Source organism: Urocitellus parryii, chromosome 12 (assembly GCF_045843805.1).
Source record: "Urocitellus parryii isolate mUroPar1 chromosome 12, mUroPar1.hap1, whole genome shotgun sequence".
Lineage (NCBI taxonomy): Eukaryota > Metazoa > Chordata > Mammalia > Rodentia > Sciuridae > Urocitellus > Urocitellus parryii.
This window is the reverse complement of record NC_135542.1, coordinates 31,278,733-31,298,618: the sequence shown is the minus strand read 5'-3', so window position 1 is coordinate 31,298,618 and position 19,886 is coordinate 31,278,733. Positions and strand designations below refer to the sequence as shown.

Genomic DNA, 19,886 nt, shown 5'->3' with positions numbered 1-19,886 from the left:
GGTTATGGATCCCCTTTGTTACCAACTTTCAGGAGAGGAAATGTGGTATTCAGAATGTGGCTTCTTTATAGGGGCAGAGTTACCTACTCCTCTTACCCTAGATGTCCCATTGGATGGGTAGCTGATAAGAACTCAGCCAAAGAGAAGAAAAGATGTTAGCAAAGGATAAATGAGCAACTGCAGGGAGAAGAAAATTATTCCTAAGAGATTTCTGAGTCTAGGACAGTTGCAGCCATTATTACTTTTGTAATGCTGGCAGATGGAAAGGGGAACATTTGGTTGACCTATTGCCAGAGAACGCCAGGCGTGTGACAGGACATGGGGCAGGAGTCTTGAAATACTCTGGCTTCAGCTGTCTTTAATTGTCCATGTGACCTTCCTCAGCCAGTTTCCTCCTGTCTACAGTGAAAGACAAGAATCAGGGATGACTGTGCTGCAAAGAAGAGTAACTGTGGAGACAGAGTGAGCTGTTTTTGAAGGTCCCCATCCCTGACTCTTGTGTTCTTGCTTGAAAGGACTGCAGGCAAGACATGGAACCTACTAGGACAATAGAAGAGTTTATTAAAAGGGATAGAAAAGGCAAATAGAGTGGCACATACCTGTAATCCAGCAGCTTGAGAAGCTGAGGCAGAAGGATTTCAAATTCAAGGCCAGCCTCAGCAACTTAGCAAAGCCCTAAGCAACTCAGTGAGACTCGTGTCTCAAAATAAAATATAAGACAGACTGAGGTTGTTGTGCAGTCAGTAGCACCCCTGGGTTCAATACCTGCTACCAAATTTAAAAAAAAGTAGGAAAAAGGAGAAAAAGAGGTAGTGGCTCCTCCCATAAACAAGGATAGTGCACTCCTCTTGCCCTTCAGTTTCATTGGGAGTTCCAGAAAATTTTTCAGAGAGCTCTATTTTTAATTCTTCATTTTATGTTACTCATGAAAACCAAGATATCAGACAAACCTAGTTAACCTTTAAAGTCATCTTTTTCCTGCCAAGAAAAACATTAACAGCAATGAACACTTACTTATTTTAAACATCTGTGCATCAAGTAAAATTTTTGCCCTGCCAACAGAGTTGATTAGTCTCTGAGTGTTTCTGTTTGTTTTTGTATCCTGGGGTGCCCAGGACCCCTGTATCACTAGCACTTTGGCATGGAATAGACTTTGACTGCTCTACCCCATCCCAGCATCACACAACAAGGTGTTTATGGAGGGCTGTGGAGCGATGGCAGGTCAATGGCCTAAGGGCCTCTGCTGGACCAGTCAGTGTACTGTCGCTCATGAGGGCTGCTCTTTCTTTGAAGGACAATGGCTGTCAGCTCACATTCATCAGAAGAATCTTCTTCAGGTGCATACAGCACTGGCCCTACATTATTTTGGAGCTCATGGGATAAGGACTAGTGCACAAAGCACTCCTTTGTCCCAAATATACGTCACATTTTGCTAAGGGAGATGTCTGGGCTACACCTATCCAACCCATGCATTGTGGGAACTGCTGTGTGCAGAGATGGCTCCATTTTACTCAGTTCACCATAGTCCACAGTCACTCTCCAGGAGCCCTTAGGGTTCTTCACCAGCTGTGACTGTTCTGCAATGTTCTGCAATCATTGTCTCAGGGAGGGGTGGAAGTGATGGAGGCCACACGTTCCATCTCCTCTGGAGAGCAAACAATGCTGTCCACCCCAGTTCCTTGGGTGCAAAGCCCATCCTGCCAGAGCATTTCTCCTCCCTCCTGAACTCCTTCTGGAATCTGCTAGAAACCCGTTGCAGGGGCTACAAATTAAGAAAGGACAGAGAGCTCCTCTGAGGCCTTTGCAGAAGACTGAGAGTTGGACCTGGAAGGGGATACATTTTATTTCTACAGGTGACTCATTAAATGTCACACAATGTCAAGTTCACTTTTCATGGTATTTAGTTCAGTTTCAGCTTAGGTCTCACACTATTTTATGCTTTGAGGTCAATGTCAAGTCCTAGAATATATTGTCTAGTCTTTGCCTTCTTCTTTTCTTCCTTTGCATTAGGAGGAAGTTTTTGTTGGTTTCTTTGTTTTATAATCCTAGGCCTTAAACCCCTAGACACTCTATCCATGAGCTACATCCTCATCCCTCTTCATGAGTTTTTATTGGCTCAGAGAGAACCACTATTCACATTCCAATTATTCAGCTTCAAAGTCAAGTTGGAATGGCTCTGTATATTAATTTGTCAGGGACTGACAGTACATTGCCATAAAGGAAATTATTTTGCAGGGCTTACCACCAAAAGAATGCTTTTCTTTGGCAACTAACCATCACTATTAGTAGAAATAAGAAATATATATATATTTTTTTTCAAGGAAGTTCTCTTACTGACGACTGTAGATAACAATTATTTCAATTTTAAAAGAAAAACAATGTGTTTTGAAGTTTTAATTTTAATTATTTCTCAAACTTACAGTTTTGGATGTTTTAAAATAAGGTTTGTAACTTTTGTAAATTTAAGTGCATTTCTGAAAATTTGTTTGCTTTAATTTAGCAGTTAAAATTGGACATTGTGAATGTTTGTAAAATTTAAAGGCATGACAATTGTTTTCTTAAAGAACTTGTTGGCCCCTACCATGCCTGTGTACACACATATCATCCAAATCCACACAGCCTTTGTATACACTGCACACATATCAGATGCACACACCATGCAGCCTTGCTTGCTGTACTTTTCCTGCCTGCACTGAGACACCCACTTGCACCAACGATCAGGCTCACTCCACATCTCCCTGCAGCACTGGGCTCCTCCAGGCCCTGTCTATTGCTTTATGCTCAACCATGGACCTCCTTACCCAGATGGCACAGAGGAAGTCCCTTGTCCTCTGGAAAGGTGCCCACAGGCTCAGGAGCCCTCAAACAGATCTTTGCTGCAGCCTAATAATTTCTTTTCCTTCCAGAGGATCCAGGTGGACAGATGTGTCCACAGCTACAGTAGAATGAGTGTTTGCCCAAGAGGCCTGAGTGACTTCTGAATCTTCAAGACCCACATCTTCTAGGAGTGTCTGAAGTGGTAATAACAAATCCTGGAGTGCTTGCATGCCCCTCATCAGTTCCACTGCAGAGAACTCCGGCCAGTTGCCCTGTTGATTCTTTGTAAGGAGTGTGATGGGAGGAGCAGACTGACAACCTTAACACTGATGGTTTCAAATGCAAAAATGAATGAAGTGAGAGCACATGTGCGGAGCAGGAGCCCAGGAGTGAGGGGCTTGTGCATGGGAGCAGATGATGAAGAATGCCACTCTACAAGCACAATGCTCAATGGCAGCAAGCACTTCAGAGTACCTTGTACCTTGTCTACTTTGTGTATGTTTGAAATTGTCATTATAAGATGCTTATTGACAGCAAGTACCAATATGACAGAGGATCTAAAGGGCATCAAATCCAAAAAAGAAAAATTAAAAGGGAAATCTTAGTGCAGGGTGCCATGATTTCTCAAGTTGGCGATGATATGGCAAGATTGCCATAAGTCACTGAGTCAATCTTAAGGCAGGAGGCAGAACCATCTTTATTTACCAGCTGGTGGGCCAAGGGGTGCAAGGCTACACCTTCAACCCCTTCATGGGATAGAGGACACCTTTTAAACATGCCAATTTATTAAATCATATGTGGCTGTCACTATGAGTTAAGACTACAAATATCAGGAGATCCAAAATCATAAGCAGAAGGGTAAGTGTGGTACATCACCTATAAATTATTTGAGATTATCTTCACTCAGCCTTGAGCCAGGGAGATTTAGGTTTGGCATTGAAAACTATTTTGTGGCTCCTCCCACTTAATGGGTTATGCAATATCAGTGACCTCTGTCTTCACTCAGCTAGGGAGACCACTTTTGTACCTCTGGAGTTGAGCATAACCCATTGGAAACTGGACAGCTCACAGCCCACCTCCTATCTTAATTGGTGAAGAAAATTCTAAGGGAAACCTTTTATGTTTTCCTTATATAAATAAAGCAAACACAGGTTCTTGCTCTCTCTTTCCAACTTGGAAGCTTGATCCCTAAGATCACAGAGCCATCTTGCCCTTCCTTTATAAAATTGCTTACTATTTCCTGTGGTTTCTATGCTGTTTTTTGTTTTTTGGCCTTAGCTTTTATTCCACAGCCAGCCCACTCCACAGAGAGGAATCTCAAATCCCACTGCCCACATGGGACATGTGTGAGAGGAAAATGTGTCAAAATGACCTTAGTTGAGTACAAGTTGAAGAATGGTCACCAACATCTACACAAACATTCTCTGACACGGTACATTACCCAAGAAAAATGGAAACAAACAAACAAACAAACAAACAAAAAAACCCAGAACAATTGAACATGGTATAAGAACAGAAACATTTGTATTTCTAAGCAGGGTGTGCTAAGCATAATCAGTATGATGGGGGGGGGGGTTCTCATGGAAGAAGCATTTCTTACATGACATGGAGTCTCAGGATAAGGTGGAGTCTGTTTGGTCATTGCCCATAGCTGGGCCCATAACAGTGAGAAGGGATCTTCAACTCTATTGACTGCCAGTGAATCAACCTTTGTTAGCAGTTTCCTTGGCATAGCACTTGGGGATGCTGTACAATTCATGCATATGTTCAAATGATAGTGCTCACTCTGTTCTCCAAGTTTCTTTAAGGATGTAGCAACCAGAAAATAGAACCTTTCAAAGGCAAGTCCCTTGAGTGACTTTTGAGACAGCAACCTATGTGTTCCCACAGAAAAAACCTACCATCCTTGGCTCTTCCCGTAGGGCTATGGAAGTCTGCTGGGAACTCCCTTAAAATCATTTAAGCCAGGAACAATAGCACACACCTGTAATCCCAGTGGCTCAAGAGGATAAAGCAGGAGGATGAAGAGTTCAAAGCCAGCATCAGCAACTTAGCAAGGCCCTAAGCAACTCAGCTAGACTGTCTCTTAAAAAACAAAAAACAAAAAACAAGTTCTCTCACTGAACATTTAAGATTTGTATGGGTATATATTTCTTTCAAGGCACAGTGGCACATGCCTGTAATCCCAGGGTCTCAGGAGGCTAAGGCAAGAGAAGTGCAATTCTGAAGCCAGCCTCAGCAACTTAGTAAGATCCTTTCTCAAATAAAAAATTAATTATTTTCTCAAATAAAAAATAAAGTAGAAATGTTGCTCACTGGTATAGCAGCCCTGGGGTTCAATTCCCAGTACCAAAAAATAAAGTGTTTTTTATTGTGATACTGTTTCACATATAGGTCTTAAAAAATACCAGTATTCCATATTAATTTAGGTAAAGTAGAGATAGGGTAATCAGCCTTATTGCACTTGATCTCTTGTTTCATCGGTTTAGCAGTCTCCCTTCTGTATTGAAGGTGACTGGTTATAAAATTCTCATAGATGACTGGGCTCAAGACTTACCATCTGGAAGCAGTTATTTCCTTTTTTGTTTGGGAAACTCTGATTATCCTTCATGAAAACAAGAAAAATTAGGGGGAGATGTAAATATATAATTTTTTAAGTGAGTGGCTTATGCTATACTACAGTTATAGTGAGGCAAATAAATGAAACACACCACATACACCCCTCACTTTTAAAAAAGAAATGTGAACTTCCCATTTCAAAGCCTGCTGTCCAGACTTGCTGACAAGCACATAAGGTGGCATTTGGGGTCACAGTGCTCAAAATAGAACCACATGCCACTGGAAAAAGGAGGAAGTCATAATGAGTGACTGGACCTTTTCTTTAGAATTTATAAATTTGTGATTCAGGTATTCCACTTCTGGTTATGTGCTGAAAGTGAGTGAGGGGTTCATAAGCACAGTGTTAGGGGGAAAAACAAGTACTAGGGCTCTAGGGTTCAATTATACTGTAGGGTAACTACAGCTATTAATGTGTGGTGCATTCAAAGATGAGAAAAAACACTCTCAATGTTTTCCCCATAGTGATGAAAACTTTGTGATGTGTGAAAGTTATGTGAATTACTGATTGGATCATGTGATATGTACATGTGTTGAAACTTTCCTCTAAACCCAATAATTACAATTCTTCCCTGTAAGTTGAAAATTATTCAAAATGAATGCAATAACTCAGGCTGGGGTTCTAACTTAGTGGTAGAGCACCTGCCTAAAATGGGTTTGATCCTCACCAGTAAATTAATAAATGTATAGACAAATAAATAAATGTATCAGGTTCAACAAAAAATATTTTTAAAAAATGCAATAACACCTCAGTTACTCCCGAATTACAATTTAACTTTCCATAGAAAGTTAAAAAATATATAAAAAATAAAATAAAATATTAAAAACTGATACCAGAAATTGAATCCACTAGTGCTTAAAAATCACATCCCCAATTCTTTTTGTTTTATATTTTGAGACAGGGTCTAAGTAGCTGAGATTGGCTTTGAACTTGGATCCTCCTGCCCCAGCTTCTTGAGTTGCTGGAATTAAAAATATATAACACTGAGACTGACACCTGTAGTATAAAATTTTAGAGTACTAAATCAAAATAAAGAACTCTGGGGCTTATTTTCATGTTCTTATACCTTATCTCTAACTGTATCAATTTCTCCATAATTACAAACAGAAGAAATGAATATAGATCTGATTTATGGGAAAACTATTCTCCAAATAAGTTGCCATTTCTAAAAAGATTAATGGAGATATTTTAGTATGTTTTTATTATCTGTTATGTGCAACCCTTAGTAAAGAGGTACAGTGTGATACCTCTGACATAATACCATGATTCAATACAAAACAATGTTAACACATTAACACTTTTTACTTTTATTTAGTAACAAAATCCATACATACTCTGAATAAAGTGTTTCAAAATCCACTGTAAAGTCTCAAAAATATAGATTAACAACTCTCAGGAACAAGTCTTCTGATAAAAAGATCTGTTAGGATTGTTTTCTCTAGTTTTCAAAAGTGAAGATATTGAGTAATTTTTGAGACAAGTTTTGTACACTATTCTATGATTATTTGAGAGAATTTTTTATGCTACATTAGCCAAGGGTATTTAATAAATTTTATGCAAAAGTTAAAGGCAGGGCTGGGGCTGAAGTGCAGTGATAAAGCACTTGCCTCAGAAGTGTGAAGCATTGGATTCAATCCTCAGCACCACATAAAAATGAATAAATAAAAATAAAGATGTTGTGTCCATCAACTACTAAAAACATTTTTTTTTAAGTTAAAGGCAATTCCTCATTTTCTTCTCACTTCAAGTTATGAGGTACAGATAAGGGCTTTGCCATATTTAAAAATATTTTTTCAAGGGATTTATTCAGTATAGATATTTTGCTGTTATCAATTGGCCTTATATCTAAATATAAGGCATTTTATTTCAGGCAAATGTCTTTCTACATTTTCTATAGATATCAGGTTTCTAATGTTAAAGAATGTTTGAAATTTGAGTAAAGACTTGGACATGGTATTTAAATTGTTTAGGGGTTCTATGCATTATGAATTCTCCAGTGATAAGCAATGTTTGAGAAATTGCTGAGGTCTGCAACAGTTTTTACACTTGTATTATCTCTCCCCATTACTCAGTGCTTCAGTGAGTAAGGAATAAACAACTATAGACACATTGTCACATTTGGGTCTTTGTATAATTTCACTCTCCTATTATTCATGTAATGTGTAATAAGAGTTGAACAATTTTTAGCACAATGTTAACATTTGTAGGACTTTTCTCTAGTATGAATTTTCTGATGTTCAGTAAGGTGTGGTCTTTGAGTAAAAATTTTTCCACATTCTTCACATGCGTAGGGCTTCTCTCCAGCATGAATTCTCTGATGTTGAGTAAGGTTTGAGCTTTGAGTAAAACTCTTCCCACATTCATTACATTTGAAGGGCTTCTCTCCAGTATGAATTTTCTGGTGTTGAGTAAGATGTGGTTTTTGAGTAAAACCTTTCCCACATTCTTCACATTTGTAGGGCTTCTCACCTGCATGAATTCTCTGGTGTTGAGTACGGTGTGAGCTTTGAGTAAAACCTTTGCCACACTCTTTACATTTGTAAGGCTTCTCTCCTGCATGAATTCTCTGGTGTCGAGTAAGGCATGTTTTTTGAGTAAAACTTTTTCCACATTCTTCACATTTGTAGGGCATCTCTCCAGTATGGATTCTCTGGTGTTGTGTAAAGTATGCTCTTTGATTAAAACCTTTGCCACATTCTTCACATTTATAGGGTTTCTCTCCTGCATGAATTCTCTGGTGTCGAGTAAGTTGTGAGCTTTGAGTAAAACTTTTCCCACAATCACTACATTTATAGGGCTTCTCTCCGGTATGAATTCTGTGGTGTTGAGTAAGGTATGCTCTTAGATTAAAAGCTTTCCCACACTCATTACATTCGTAGGGCTTCTTTCCTGCATGAATTCTCTGGTGTTGAGTACGGTGTGAGCTTTGAGTAAAACCTTTTCCACACTCATTACATTTGTAGGGCTTCTCTCCTTCATGAATTCTTTGGTGTTGAGTAAGGCTTGAACTCTGAGGAAAACCTTTCCCACATTCATTACATTTGTAGGGCTTCTCTCCAGTGTGAATTTTCTGGTGTTGAGTAAGATGCGGTCTTTGAGTAAAACTTTTCCCACATTCTTCACATTTGTAGGGCTTCTCTCCTGCATGAATTTTCTGGTGCTGAGTTAGGTGTGATCTTTGAGTAAAATCTTTCCCACACCCTTCACATTTGTAGGGCTTCTCTCCTGCATGAATTTTCTGGTGCTGAGTTAAGTGTGATCTTTGGGTAAAATCTTTCCCACACCCTTCACATTTGTAGGGCTTCTCTCCTGCATGGATTCTCTGGTGTTGAGTAAGGCATGTTCTTTGAGTAAAACTTTTCCCACATTCTTTACATTTGTAGGGTGTCTCTCCTGTATGAATTCTCTGGTGTTGAGTAAGGGTTGAGCTTTGAGTAAAATCTTTCCCACACTCATTACATTTGTAGGGCTTCTCTCCGGTATGAATTCTCTGGTGTTTGGTAAGGGATGAATGATCCCTAAAAGCTTTGCCACATTCCTTACATTTGTAGGTCTTCTCTCCATGATGAATTCCCTGGTGTCGAGTAAGGTGTGCTCTTCGATTAAAAGCTTTGCAACATGTTTCACATTTGTAGGGCTTCTCTCCTGTATGAATTTTCTGATGTGTGGAAAAGGCTGAATGAGCATTAAAAGCTTTGCTACATTTCTTACATTTGTAGGGCTTCTCTCCACTATGAATTCTCCGGTGTTCAGTAAGGTGTGCTCTTCGATGAAAGCCTTTCCCACATTCTTCACATTTGTAGGGCTTCTCTCCAGTATGAAGTCTCTGGTGTTCAGAAAGGTATCCTCTTTTTGTTAAAACTTTCCCACATTCTTCACATTTGTAGGGATGCTTTCCAGTATGAAGTCTCTGATGTTTAATAAGGCTTGATCCGAAAGTAAAAGCTTTGCCACATGTCTCACATTTGTAGGGCTTCTCTCCTGTATGAATTCTCTGGTGTTTGGTAAAGGTTGAATGATCCTTAAAAGCTTTGCTACATTCCTGACATTTGTAGGGCTTCTCTCCTGCATGAATTCTCTGGTGTTTAATAAGATATACTTTTTGAGTAAAACATTTCCCACATTTTTCACATCTGTGGGGCTTCTCTCCTGTATGAATACTTTGGTGTTGAATTAGGACTGAAAAATTCTTAAAAACTTTTTCACATTCCTTACATTTGTAGGTTTCCTCATTGCTATGCCATCTCAGGTGTTTAGAAAGGGTTGAGCAATTATTAAAGGATTTGCCACATTCTTCACATTTGTAGGGTTTCTCTCCACTATGAGTTCTGTGGTGTTTAACAGGGGGAGGTCCTAGATTAAAAGTTTTGCCACATTCTTTAAATTTGTAGTGTTGATCACTGCTATGGTACTTGTGTTTAGAAAGGGGTGAGCAACTCCATGCTTGGACACATTCCTTAAATTTGGGGGGCTCCCTTCCAGGAGGAGCTCCACTGTATTGAGGAATGCTAGCCGCTGGGTTAGAAGCTCTCTCACGTTCCTCACATTTGCAAGGCACCTCTTGGCCCTGAGTACTTGGATGGGTCATCAGCTTTGAGCACTCAGGAAAGGCGTCCCCACATTCGTCATCTCTGTAAGAGTTCTGTGCACAATGGCCACACTGATGTTCTCTCATATTGCAACCAGAGCTGGAGTTCTTCTCTGTTTTGCTACATTTGTAATTGTTTTCTCCAATGTAAGTACACTGGTTGCTTAGAGTAGAGACCTGGCTGAAGGTGTTGCTTGTTTCATTACATGTGTTACACACTTTCCAGTAATCTATATCTGAATTTTGATTAAGCAGTAATGAGTGCATTGGGGCCTTCCCACAATCATTAAAAGTGTATGTTTGGGAACAAGAAGGAACTTTTTGTTCATTGCAGAATAATGGACAGTTCGTAAAGAAACTTTCAAAATGATCCCTTTTAGAAACTTGTCCTTCAGTTATGCATTGAATATTTTTCTGAGCTATTTCTTGAGGTCTGCTGATGGTAAAATTTTCATTATGCATAGTCAGTTCTAATTTGTCTTGTCCTTTATAATATGATTTCTGACCTTCACTCTTACCTACATAGTCTCCATTTTTTTGTTGTTGTAAATAGTCGAGGTTACAATATCCATATCTTCTCTTTATCATTTGCTTCAATAAATGTTCTAAGCCAGGCTCTGGTGATATTTCCTGAGTATGATGAGAGATCATGGCTGAAATAAATAACAATCACTTTACATATTATACTTGAAATATCTCTTGCTAATACAACATGAAATTATAGCAGTCAGGACATTAGCAGAGTGGTAGAATAGTAACATTAAAGGCCACAGTTACTCTGTAAATATATAGACTAAATAACAATGGATAGACAAAATTACTTTGTGAGAATTACCCAAACCATGGTGAGAGTTCACAGTATTCACCATGAGTATATCATTAAGAAGAATAATGTGGTAGAGAAAAGAAAAGTATCCACTACAGGTCTTCTCCTTGAGAATACACCATTGTACAATTAGGAAAAATCCAACCACTACCTTCTTCTCTCTCAATAGAAAAAGGATAATGTGAACCTTGAACAGTTCTGGCTTTCTTTGGAATTGTCTGAAAACCACTTTCTGTCTATCATGACACAGATCTGGATGTAAGAGAGATTTTGGGTAACAATAACAAATATTCAAAAGAAGGTAAAGAGCCTCTGATCTCTCATTAGAGATTTAGAGAAATCTTTTTAATGGTAAACACACACACACACACACACACACACACACAATGTCAGTGTTACCTGGATAAATTTACTACATGGTGATCAAGACAAATGATTTGATTTAATTTTTATAATTTTGTTCATCTACTGATTCACTTCATTAACAAATTCAATGTCATGTATTTACTAAGTATTTCATGGTATTTTTAAATTATTTTAAAAATAATTTAAAATAATTATTTCATATAATTATCATGTTACTGCTTACAAAACACTGCATTCATTCTATAACCCTTTGTCAAGAATACAGTACATTAGCTGGTATAGTGACACAAGCCTGGAATTCCCACAACTCAGGAGGCTGAGGTAGGAGGATCCCAAGTTTCAAACCATCTGCAATAATAGAGTGAGGCCATAGGCAAGTTAGAAAGACCCCATTTCAAACTGAAAAATATAAGAGGGCTGGGGACGTGGCTCAGTAGTGCTTTGGGGTTCAATACTTGGTAACTCCCCCAAAAAAGAATATAATACATGATACTCACTAGGTAGTACAATACAACTTTTGACCTTCTGATGCCCATTAAAATAAGATTTTGCAGACTTTGGCCAACATTCCCCAAAACACAGCAGTAGCTGGTAACCATCTTACTCTGCACTTTTGGTTTCCACATGTGAGTCAGACGAGGCTGTGACAGGGTATTTCAATGAATAAGTATATAAGTTATATTAAAGAAACTGCTTTATGGCACTAATATATTACAATACCTTCACCTAGTGGTCTCCATGAATGTGCAGATTTTTGAGACACCCCCAATAGTGGAAATGCTGTCAAATCACACTCACCCTCACAAGGAAAAGTGTTTGAGTTGTTAATTTGAATGTACTGGAATATCACCACAGGAGAAGGAGGAGACTAAAGAAGCTGAATACATGCTAAACATAGGGCATTACCTATCCTTCTAGGACAGCAAAGGAAATAAACTTAAGCTTCTGGAAAACCATTTCTGTGGCATGATAATTTTTCCACCAACATTTGGAGGTTTGGTTTCTTCCTTGATCTTTGGGCCTCTCAACTACATCATCTGATTCATGAATTTCTATCCATCTGGGTACATGACTCAGGGCTCTCTCCTTTGCTCCAGAGGAAGGTGCCCAAATACAATCTAGATAATAAGATGTGTTCATTGGAAAATGAAATTATTACTTGTTGGAATTCTCCCTGTGACTACTGATGCTTCTATTCTGGTACCATAAAGGGAATAAATTGGACTTCGACATGTAGGTCACATCATTCCATATCACTGAATTACTGTTAAGTACCACTAATCTAAAGTGAAGGGTATATATAAACCCAAGAAAGGGAGAAACGAAGGACTGAAAGTAATGGCATTAACATTTTCTTCTCTGTAACAAAAACTGCCCAAGTCTTTCTTTATCTTGAAAGTAAGAATCTGAGACTCATTCATGAAGAGCAGAAGTGTCCAATAGATATTCATCAAGGGAAGACAATTATTCTATTAGGAATTCTGATTAATTAGGAATTCTGAAGGGAAGCTCTGCTCACCCAGGAAGACCAGGTTTCTGTAGGTCTCTAGCATCACATCTCTGTATAAATTCCGCTGAGCAGGCTCCAGGCATTCCCACTCCTCTTCAGAGAAATCAATGGCTATATCCCTGAATGTCAACAGTTCCTAAAATAAGAACAGATCAATTAACAGCACATTGACCATTTGATAATTCACAGAGCTTGTAAGTTGACTGAAGATGAAATGAGAGTTAGTAGACCTGGCTCTCAAATAAGTGAGTCACTTTAATTATTCAGGAAAATACTTTGAAACACAGTGATATTCTCTATTATCTAACTCAGAGGAAAGAGTGTCATAAGTTTAAAGAAGGAGGAGACTAAAGAAGCTGAATACATGCTAAACATAGGGCATTACCTATCCTTCTAGGACAGCAAAGGAAATAAACTTAAGCTTCTGGAAAACCATTTCTGTGGCATGATAATTTTTCCACCAACATTTGGAGGTTTGGTTTCTTCCTTGATCTTTGGGCCTCTCAACTACATCATCTGATTCATGAATTTCTATCCAATTATATACTATAATTACATAAAAAGTAAAATTAAGGCATTATATTATAGTAATATACACTTTAATTCCAATTATATAGAATAAGATAAATCATCTATTTCTCAGAAGAGAAAGTTATAGTGAGTAATAAGGATGGTTCTCAAATTTTAAATGCACAGCTACAAATCAGAGATTTACTAAAATACAGACCCTAGTTCAGTGGGTCTCAGATTGGACATGGTTTTCTGAATATGTAGCAATGATTCCAATTTAGTGATCCTAGTGCCAGTGGTCTAAGAGAAACTCTTCAATAGCAGTGAGGTAGACCACTATAAGAAAAAAACATTGAAGGATCTGAGTTCAAGTATTTTAAGAGATTTATGTACTTTATTAAAATAACAACTATCAATGACAATTCTTTTTGAACATTTCAAATATATTCTTCTCATTCTAAATATTTCCCATGTCTTAATGCAGATAACCCAAAGAATGTGATGGCAGTAATTGTATTAATCTTTTATGACATTTGCCAAACACTGGTAAAAAATGGTAGATCCTGATTTTTACCCAAGTTTATTTGAGTTGCAATTCAGAAAAAAAAAATGCAGGGGAGCATTAAAGTCAAGATGAAATGGGAATGTTAAAAGAATTTTCAGAGTAAGGCAATAATCATAAATGAGAAGAGTAATGCAAACATGTTAAGAAGAAACAAGATCAGATTGATCAAATGATATTTAAGTTTCATGTAGACATACATAGAAATGTCAAGTTTATACACTGAACCAACAGACAATTTTTCATGCAAATGAAAATAAGTGGAATCCACTTGTGAAATATAAATCAATTGGGGGTGGATGCTATTTTAAAAGACACTATTGAGATACACATATGTAAGGATAGAGAATAAAATAAGAGCCACACTGTTCATTTTTTCCCTGTGAATCAAAATTTATTTTGAGGTACACTTTATAATTTTCAGGCACTTAGAAAGATATAATTTTTTCCATTTATGGAAAATGCAAGGAGATTATGAGGTGCATGTCTCTGAGCTGCAGGTGTAATAAAATGAAAGCCTGTGGTCTACTTCAGAACCTCCAGCAATAAAGTATCCCTGGTAAACTCAAGGCAGAGGCTGCATTCCCCAAAGCAAAACACAAAGAAAAATTACTAAGAAAGTAGAGTTTCTGTATCAAATATGATGGTTTATGTGGATTATTAAGAAAAAGTCTACCAATACACATGAAGACAAAGATACAAAAATTACTGTATGGGGAAAATCTGGCAGATAGCATTTATACAAAGCAAATAAGGATAAAACAGCTATAATAGAACAAATTGTTACCATGTGCCAATCGACATAAAAGGATACATCATTAGTGGCCAAATCAAAACTAAATGATATAATAGGGTATTTCAGTAGACTTTCCTTGGCATTCTAGTGATTGAGTCTCTTCTAATTATTCTGTTCTTTCAGGACATACTAAGGGGTAGTGAATGAGCATTTCATTAACTCTTGTACATTTATAGATGATGGAGCATCCAGATGGAACATAAACAAAGCATGGTACACTTCTTCAGCAATATCTAATGACTCATACATACATCCCCAGTGGGAATCTAGGACACCAAAACATTCTGATATCCATTTATCAAAAAGAAAACCTGTCAATACTGCAGGTCATATATGCCTGGCCTGGTTTAGGTGAACGAGTAAGAACAAAGGCCCCAGCCTAGGGGGTATATCTGGGCATATATATTTAAAGAGTTACAGTTGACTATTCTAAGAAGAAAAGAAAGCACAGTGGCTAAAACATGAAAGCACAAACCTGAAATGTAGAAATATAAAGGTCTACCCATTCCAAATATAAGGTAGTTTAAAAGGAAAATGCAAAGCCATCCCTTACCTGGGCTACACACCTGGAAACCAACTACATCTTCCTCCTCCTTCTCTAGGCTTCCTTCTCAGAAGTGACTGCCTACAATTCAAACCCATATCTGGAAAACATGGGTCTCAAGAAACAAAAACCATGGTTCCCAAGGACCTTCTTTTGTAGGCTCAAGATTTACTTAATAAGAAGTCACTGAGCTTTGACCTCTCTGCTTCCCAATTTTATTCATTTAGTTTTGAATGAGAAAGGACCCACAACTCAATTGGAAAAAGTATTTACACTCAGTGGGATTTTGTTCTGCAGTAGGGATTGAATCCAGGGACTATATATAGATTTACCACTGAGCAACACCCATAGCCCATTTTATTTTTTATTTTAAGACATGGTGGGGCTGGGGATGTGGCTCAAGCGGTAGCGCACTCGCCTGGCATGCGTGCGGCCCGGGTTCGATCCTCAGCACCACATACCAACAAAGATGTTGTGTCCGCCGAGAACTAAAAAATAAATATTAAAAATTCTCTCTCTCTCTCTCTCTCTCTCTCTCTCTCTCTCTCTCTCTCTCTCCTCTCTCACTCTCTCTTTAAAAAAAAAAAAAAAAAAGACATGGTGTCCCTAATTTGCAAAGGCTGATCTCAAACATAAAATCCTCCTGCACTAGCCTCCTGAGTAGCTGGCATCTCAGGCACGTACCACCCACCATGCTGCCCAAACTCAGTATTTATGTCTACAGAGGAAATACATGTATAAAGCACTTACATTCATACCTCAAGAGGAATAGCAAAAGCACCCATTTTTTTTTTCAAAAAATATTAAAGAATTCTGTGTTTGGGATTGGAGTCTCTGACAAACTTCATGATTGTGGCATGCCTGGTGATTGGGTAGTTTGTGTGCAAAGACACAAAATGCTTGGCTGCTAGGAAGTTTCTGTGCAAAGACATGAATGCCTGACTACTAGGAAACTCCTGTGCAAAAGCACAGGATGCCTGGCTGAGTATTCTTCATGAGGAAACTGTTTCCCATGCTTAGAATGCCCAGCAGTTTCCCCTTGAACCTATTAAGATAACTATGCAGGCGTACTATCTAGTTTCTATAGTGATGTTCTTGGAGAAAAGGGCTCTGTGACTGTATTAACCTAGACCTTAGCTCAGTTAGCTAGCACTCGGGGTTAAAGGAATACTAAGTTACAATGTGGTCATGGTAATGGCAGGCTAGATAACTTGTGAGATACTAAGCATGGCTGCTGGGAGGAGAGGCCCCTTCTCTTCTTGCACATGAGAAACCCACAAAGAACACTTTGGAGAAGAAGAAAGGCAAATAAAACATTTAATTAAAATAACATAAGGCTGAACTCCTTTTCTAAAATCTAACTGTATCCTGTGGCTTTGAATATATTTTCTCTTATTTGAAGCTCTACTAATTAAATACATTTTAAAGCTAGGGAAAATTTGAAGCTGAAGTAAGAAATCTTTTGAAGGTGATGAGCCCAGGAATTGCAAAGCTGACTGTAATATAGACATGTCAGACCCAAGGTTAAAGTCAAGACATCCTAACATTTTGGACATTCTCCCATTCCTATTCTTACACACTGAAGTACACTGTGGATTCTTATACACCCTGAAGTGTGTGGGTATTCTCTGAACTCTGGGATATTCTCCTTGTATTCACAACTCAGAGAAAATGCAGAAAGGAGAATAATTTGTGTTTCCCCCTCAACACTATGATCCAATTTGTAGGCCAACAAAATCTTCATGCAATGAAGGTTATGGCAAACACATTCAAGTTCCAAGGGGTTACAGATATAGACAAAATAGAAAAAATAAGATGCCACTAAACCCCAAGTCAACCAGTTTTCCCTCAAGTCTCCACTTCAATCATAAGTCTGTCCTCTGGGAAGAGATAATCAGGAGGCTGATGGTCTACAGACATTCTAAGAGAAATACCCCTGTGTATACCAAGTGTCATACCCAGATAGTTCTGAAATCCAGCACCATGGAAAAACTGAGTAAGAACATGCCACCTAATAACGTTTATACTGAACTTTTCATTTCTGTGACATAAATAGCTAAAAGTCACAACTTAGAAGTGGAAACATTTATTTCAGCTCACAGTTTCAGAGCACTCAGGCCATGGTAGTCTCACTCCAAGACAGAAACATCATGGAAGAAGAGCATGGAGAAAACCTCTTCAGCTCATGGCAGCCAGGCAGCAGAGAAGGAGAAAGGTGCTGGAAGAAGATGATCCTGGTCAGGGCTGCTCCAATGACTCACCTCCTCCAACTAGTTCCCCTCCCAGTCTATTCAGTTGTTAATGGGCTAGTCCACAAAAGTCAGAACCCTCATAATCCAATCATGGCCCAAAAGCCCATCTCTGTACCTTGATGCAACTGGGCACCATATTTCAACATGTGAGATTTTGGAGACATCCCAGATATAAACCACAATACTTGTCAAAAATATGATGATAAGGTGACTGTGCCTAAGGAAGAAAAAAGAAGGCACTAAAGTAATGAAAAGAGTCTGGTAATAATTTGCTCTCCACCAATGTGAAATATTAACCTCCTAAAAACAAGCATTTTCAAAAGCATCATCCACTACTTAGGGGTATATGATAATTAAAATACTCTGTCAGTTTCAAATATTGCATGGGTAAAAATATTAATAATCCTATGAATTGCAAAAGGAAAATTGATATTTTTGAATCTGGAGGAAACTCAAAAATGAAGGATTTGTTGTCATTCTTGTGAGCAGCTATAGAGAGAACAGGGTCTATGTTTTGAGATCCTGTCTCTCATATTGTGGGAGAATCACAGAAAATGAATAACCCTGGGGAGAAAGAAAAAGCTGATGTCTACTGTCAACAAGGCACCTCCTACCCAGGAACCATATCCACCAAGGTGGCTTCTCCCAGGATTACGTTTTGTGTACTCTGCACAAACTGTGGAGACCCAGAGATGCCCAATGGTGGCTCTTTGTAACCAATGATGGTTCCAGCTGCAGGCTGATCTACCACCCCACCATCCAGTGGGTGATAAGGCCATATTGCCACTGTAGTGAACTTATCTGTAACTGGAGCTAATTTTAGGCAGAACAAAGTCCCTCCACGGCTGATTCTCCCTTTTGCCTAAAATCTGTAGATTTCTCTATTTTCTCACATTCTAGGTACTTTAGCACCCTTCCTCGAGTTCTTGCATGACCTGCAGTTCAGTGGGTGACACAAGCCCAGCAAAGACACCTGGGCCTCACAAGTAGAAGACACTCCAGAGCTCAAGAATCAGGACAAAGTCTTATACAACTGTGGAAGGACACCCCGTCCTTTCTAACTGCAGTTCCCACCCAGAATCCATGACTGGGGAGTGTTATCAGGCCTCACACAGGCATAGAGTGCCAGGAGTTGCATCCAAACTCTGGCTGAATGATGTCAGAGTGACACACTGTGGGCTGCAGCTCCTCTCAGCCAGTTTCATACTCATAAGGGAGTTTTGCATTTTGGCAGAGTTTTACTCTGGCCTTTGGGCACTGGCAGACTTGTGTTCCCCTTTCTTTACTGGGCTACTCCTACTCCTCCTAGACATGGAGCCACAGTGTGTGTGTCATACTACAACTCAGTGGCTCCAGCAAGCCAACTCTGCCCTCAGCACAGGAGAACAGCACAAGCCAGGCCTGGCTGCACCAGGAAGGGAGCCAGAGAGACTAGTGCATGCATTACTGAGGCTTTGGACAATTCTTTCCTAGTCTATTACATCTCAGCAAACAAAAGGTGCCCAAAAAGTAATGTAATTATTAAACACATTTAAAATGAGAGTTATAGAGCAGTAATTTTTTTTCAAAAGAGTTAAAAGAAAGAAAACAAACATCATGTGAGGAATTTGGTTGTCTCACATTTTAAAAAGAAAACCTGTTTTCAATGGAATAAACATGTTCATAAGCTCTAGAGCCAGACTGATGGATAATATGTATCTCCAGAAATAATCAGTTTCTGGAGGTGAGGCTTTAATTGAAGGGTTTAACTCTGGGAGTTCAACACCTGCTCCTGGACAATAAGAGTTCTATATAAGAAAATCAAGCAAATCCAAAGGACAGATTGATAAATTATACTCCATTAAAAGGTAGAGCAGTCCATAAGAATGTGGCATGGGGCAAAAAGAGACTATCTTACCTGAGAAATTATCTGTATGAAAGAAATATAAATGGAAGAATATTCTCAGTAAAATATGTAAAACAGGAAGAAGTTATAAACACACAAATTAAATGTAAAAAATGATGGAAATTATTTTTAGATTTAAAAACCACATAAGAAAAGTGTTCGATGTCATAGATTATCAACAAAAGTAATATAAAATGACATCAAAATAAGTAAGGGTAAATGTTCATGAGGAACAAACATGCATGCATGCCCAGATGATTGGCACATTTCACTGACATTTCCTAGTAAATCTGAATGCATGCATAAAACACAACCCACTGTTTTTTTCCCAATGTGAAATATTCATGAAACATGAATGTTTGAGGACAAATAAAATATTTATTAAGTAAAATTGCTGAAATTTCCCTCCTGCCTACTCCCATGGAGTCTGACCCACCTCCACCTCAGCCCAAACACAGTCTTTTCCTGTCCCCTCCTAAGTTTATGCTGGCTTCACAGTAAAGGATTATTTGATCATACATCTGAATTTTGTGGGGGGGGGGGTACTGGGGACTGAACCCAGTAGCATTTTAAAACTGAGCTACATCCCCAGTTCTTGCTATTGTTCTGACCT

General features: G+C 38.6%; 1 protein-coding gene across 1 annotated transcript in view; it reads right to left on the bottom strand.

Annotated features, from left to right (window-relative positions):
- Window positions 1-17,257, bottom strand: part of LOC113197251 (uncharacterized) — a gene marked incomplete at its 5' end in the record, with an annotated part of 197,566 nt that extends 180,309 nt beyond the window's left edge. The window contains 3 exons of the mRNA XM_026409495.2: window positions 7,634-10,258; window positions 12,734-12,860; window positions 17,237-17,257. Of these exons, the coding sequence (XP_026265280.2) occupies window positions 7,634-10,258; window positions 12,734-12,860; window positions 17,237-17,257 (2,773 nt within the window). The remainder of the gene's footprint in view (window positions 1-7,633; window positions 10,259-12,733; window positions 12,861-17,236) is intronic.
- Between the last annotated feature and the right edge of the window lie 2,629 nt (window positions 17,258-19,886).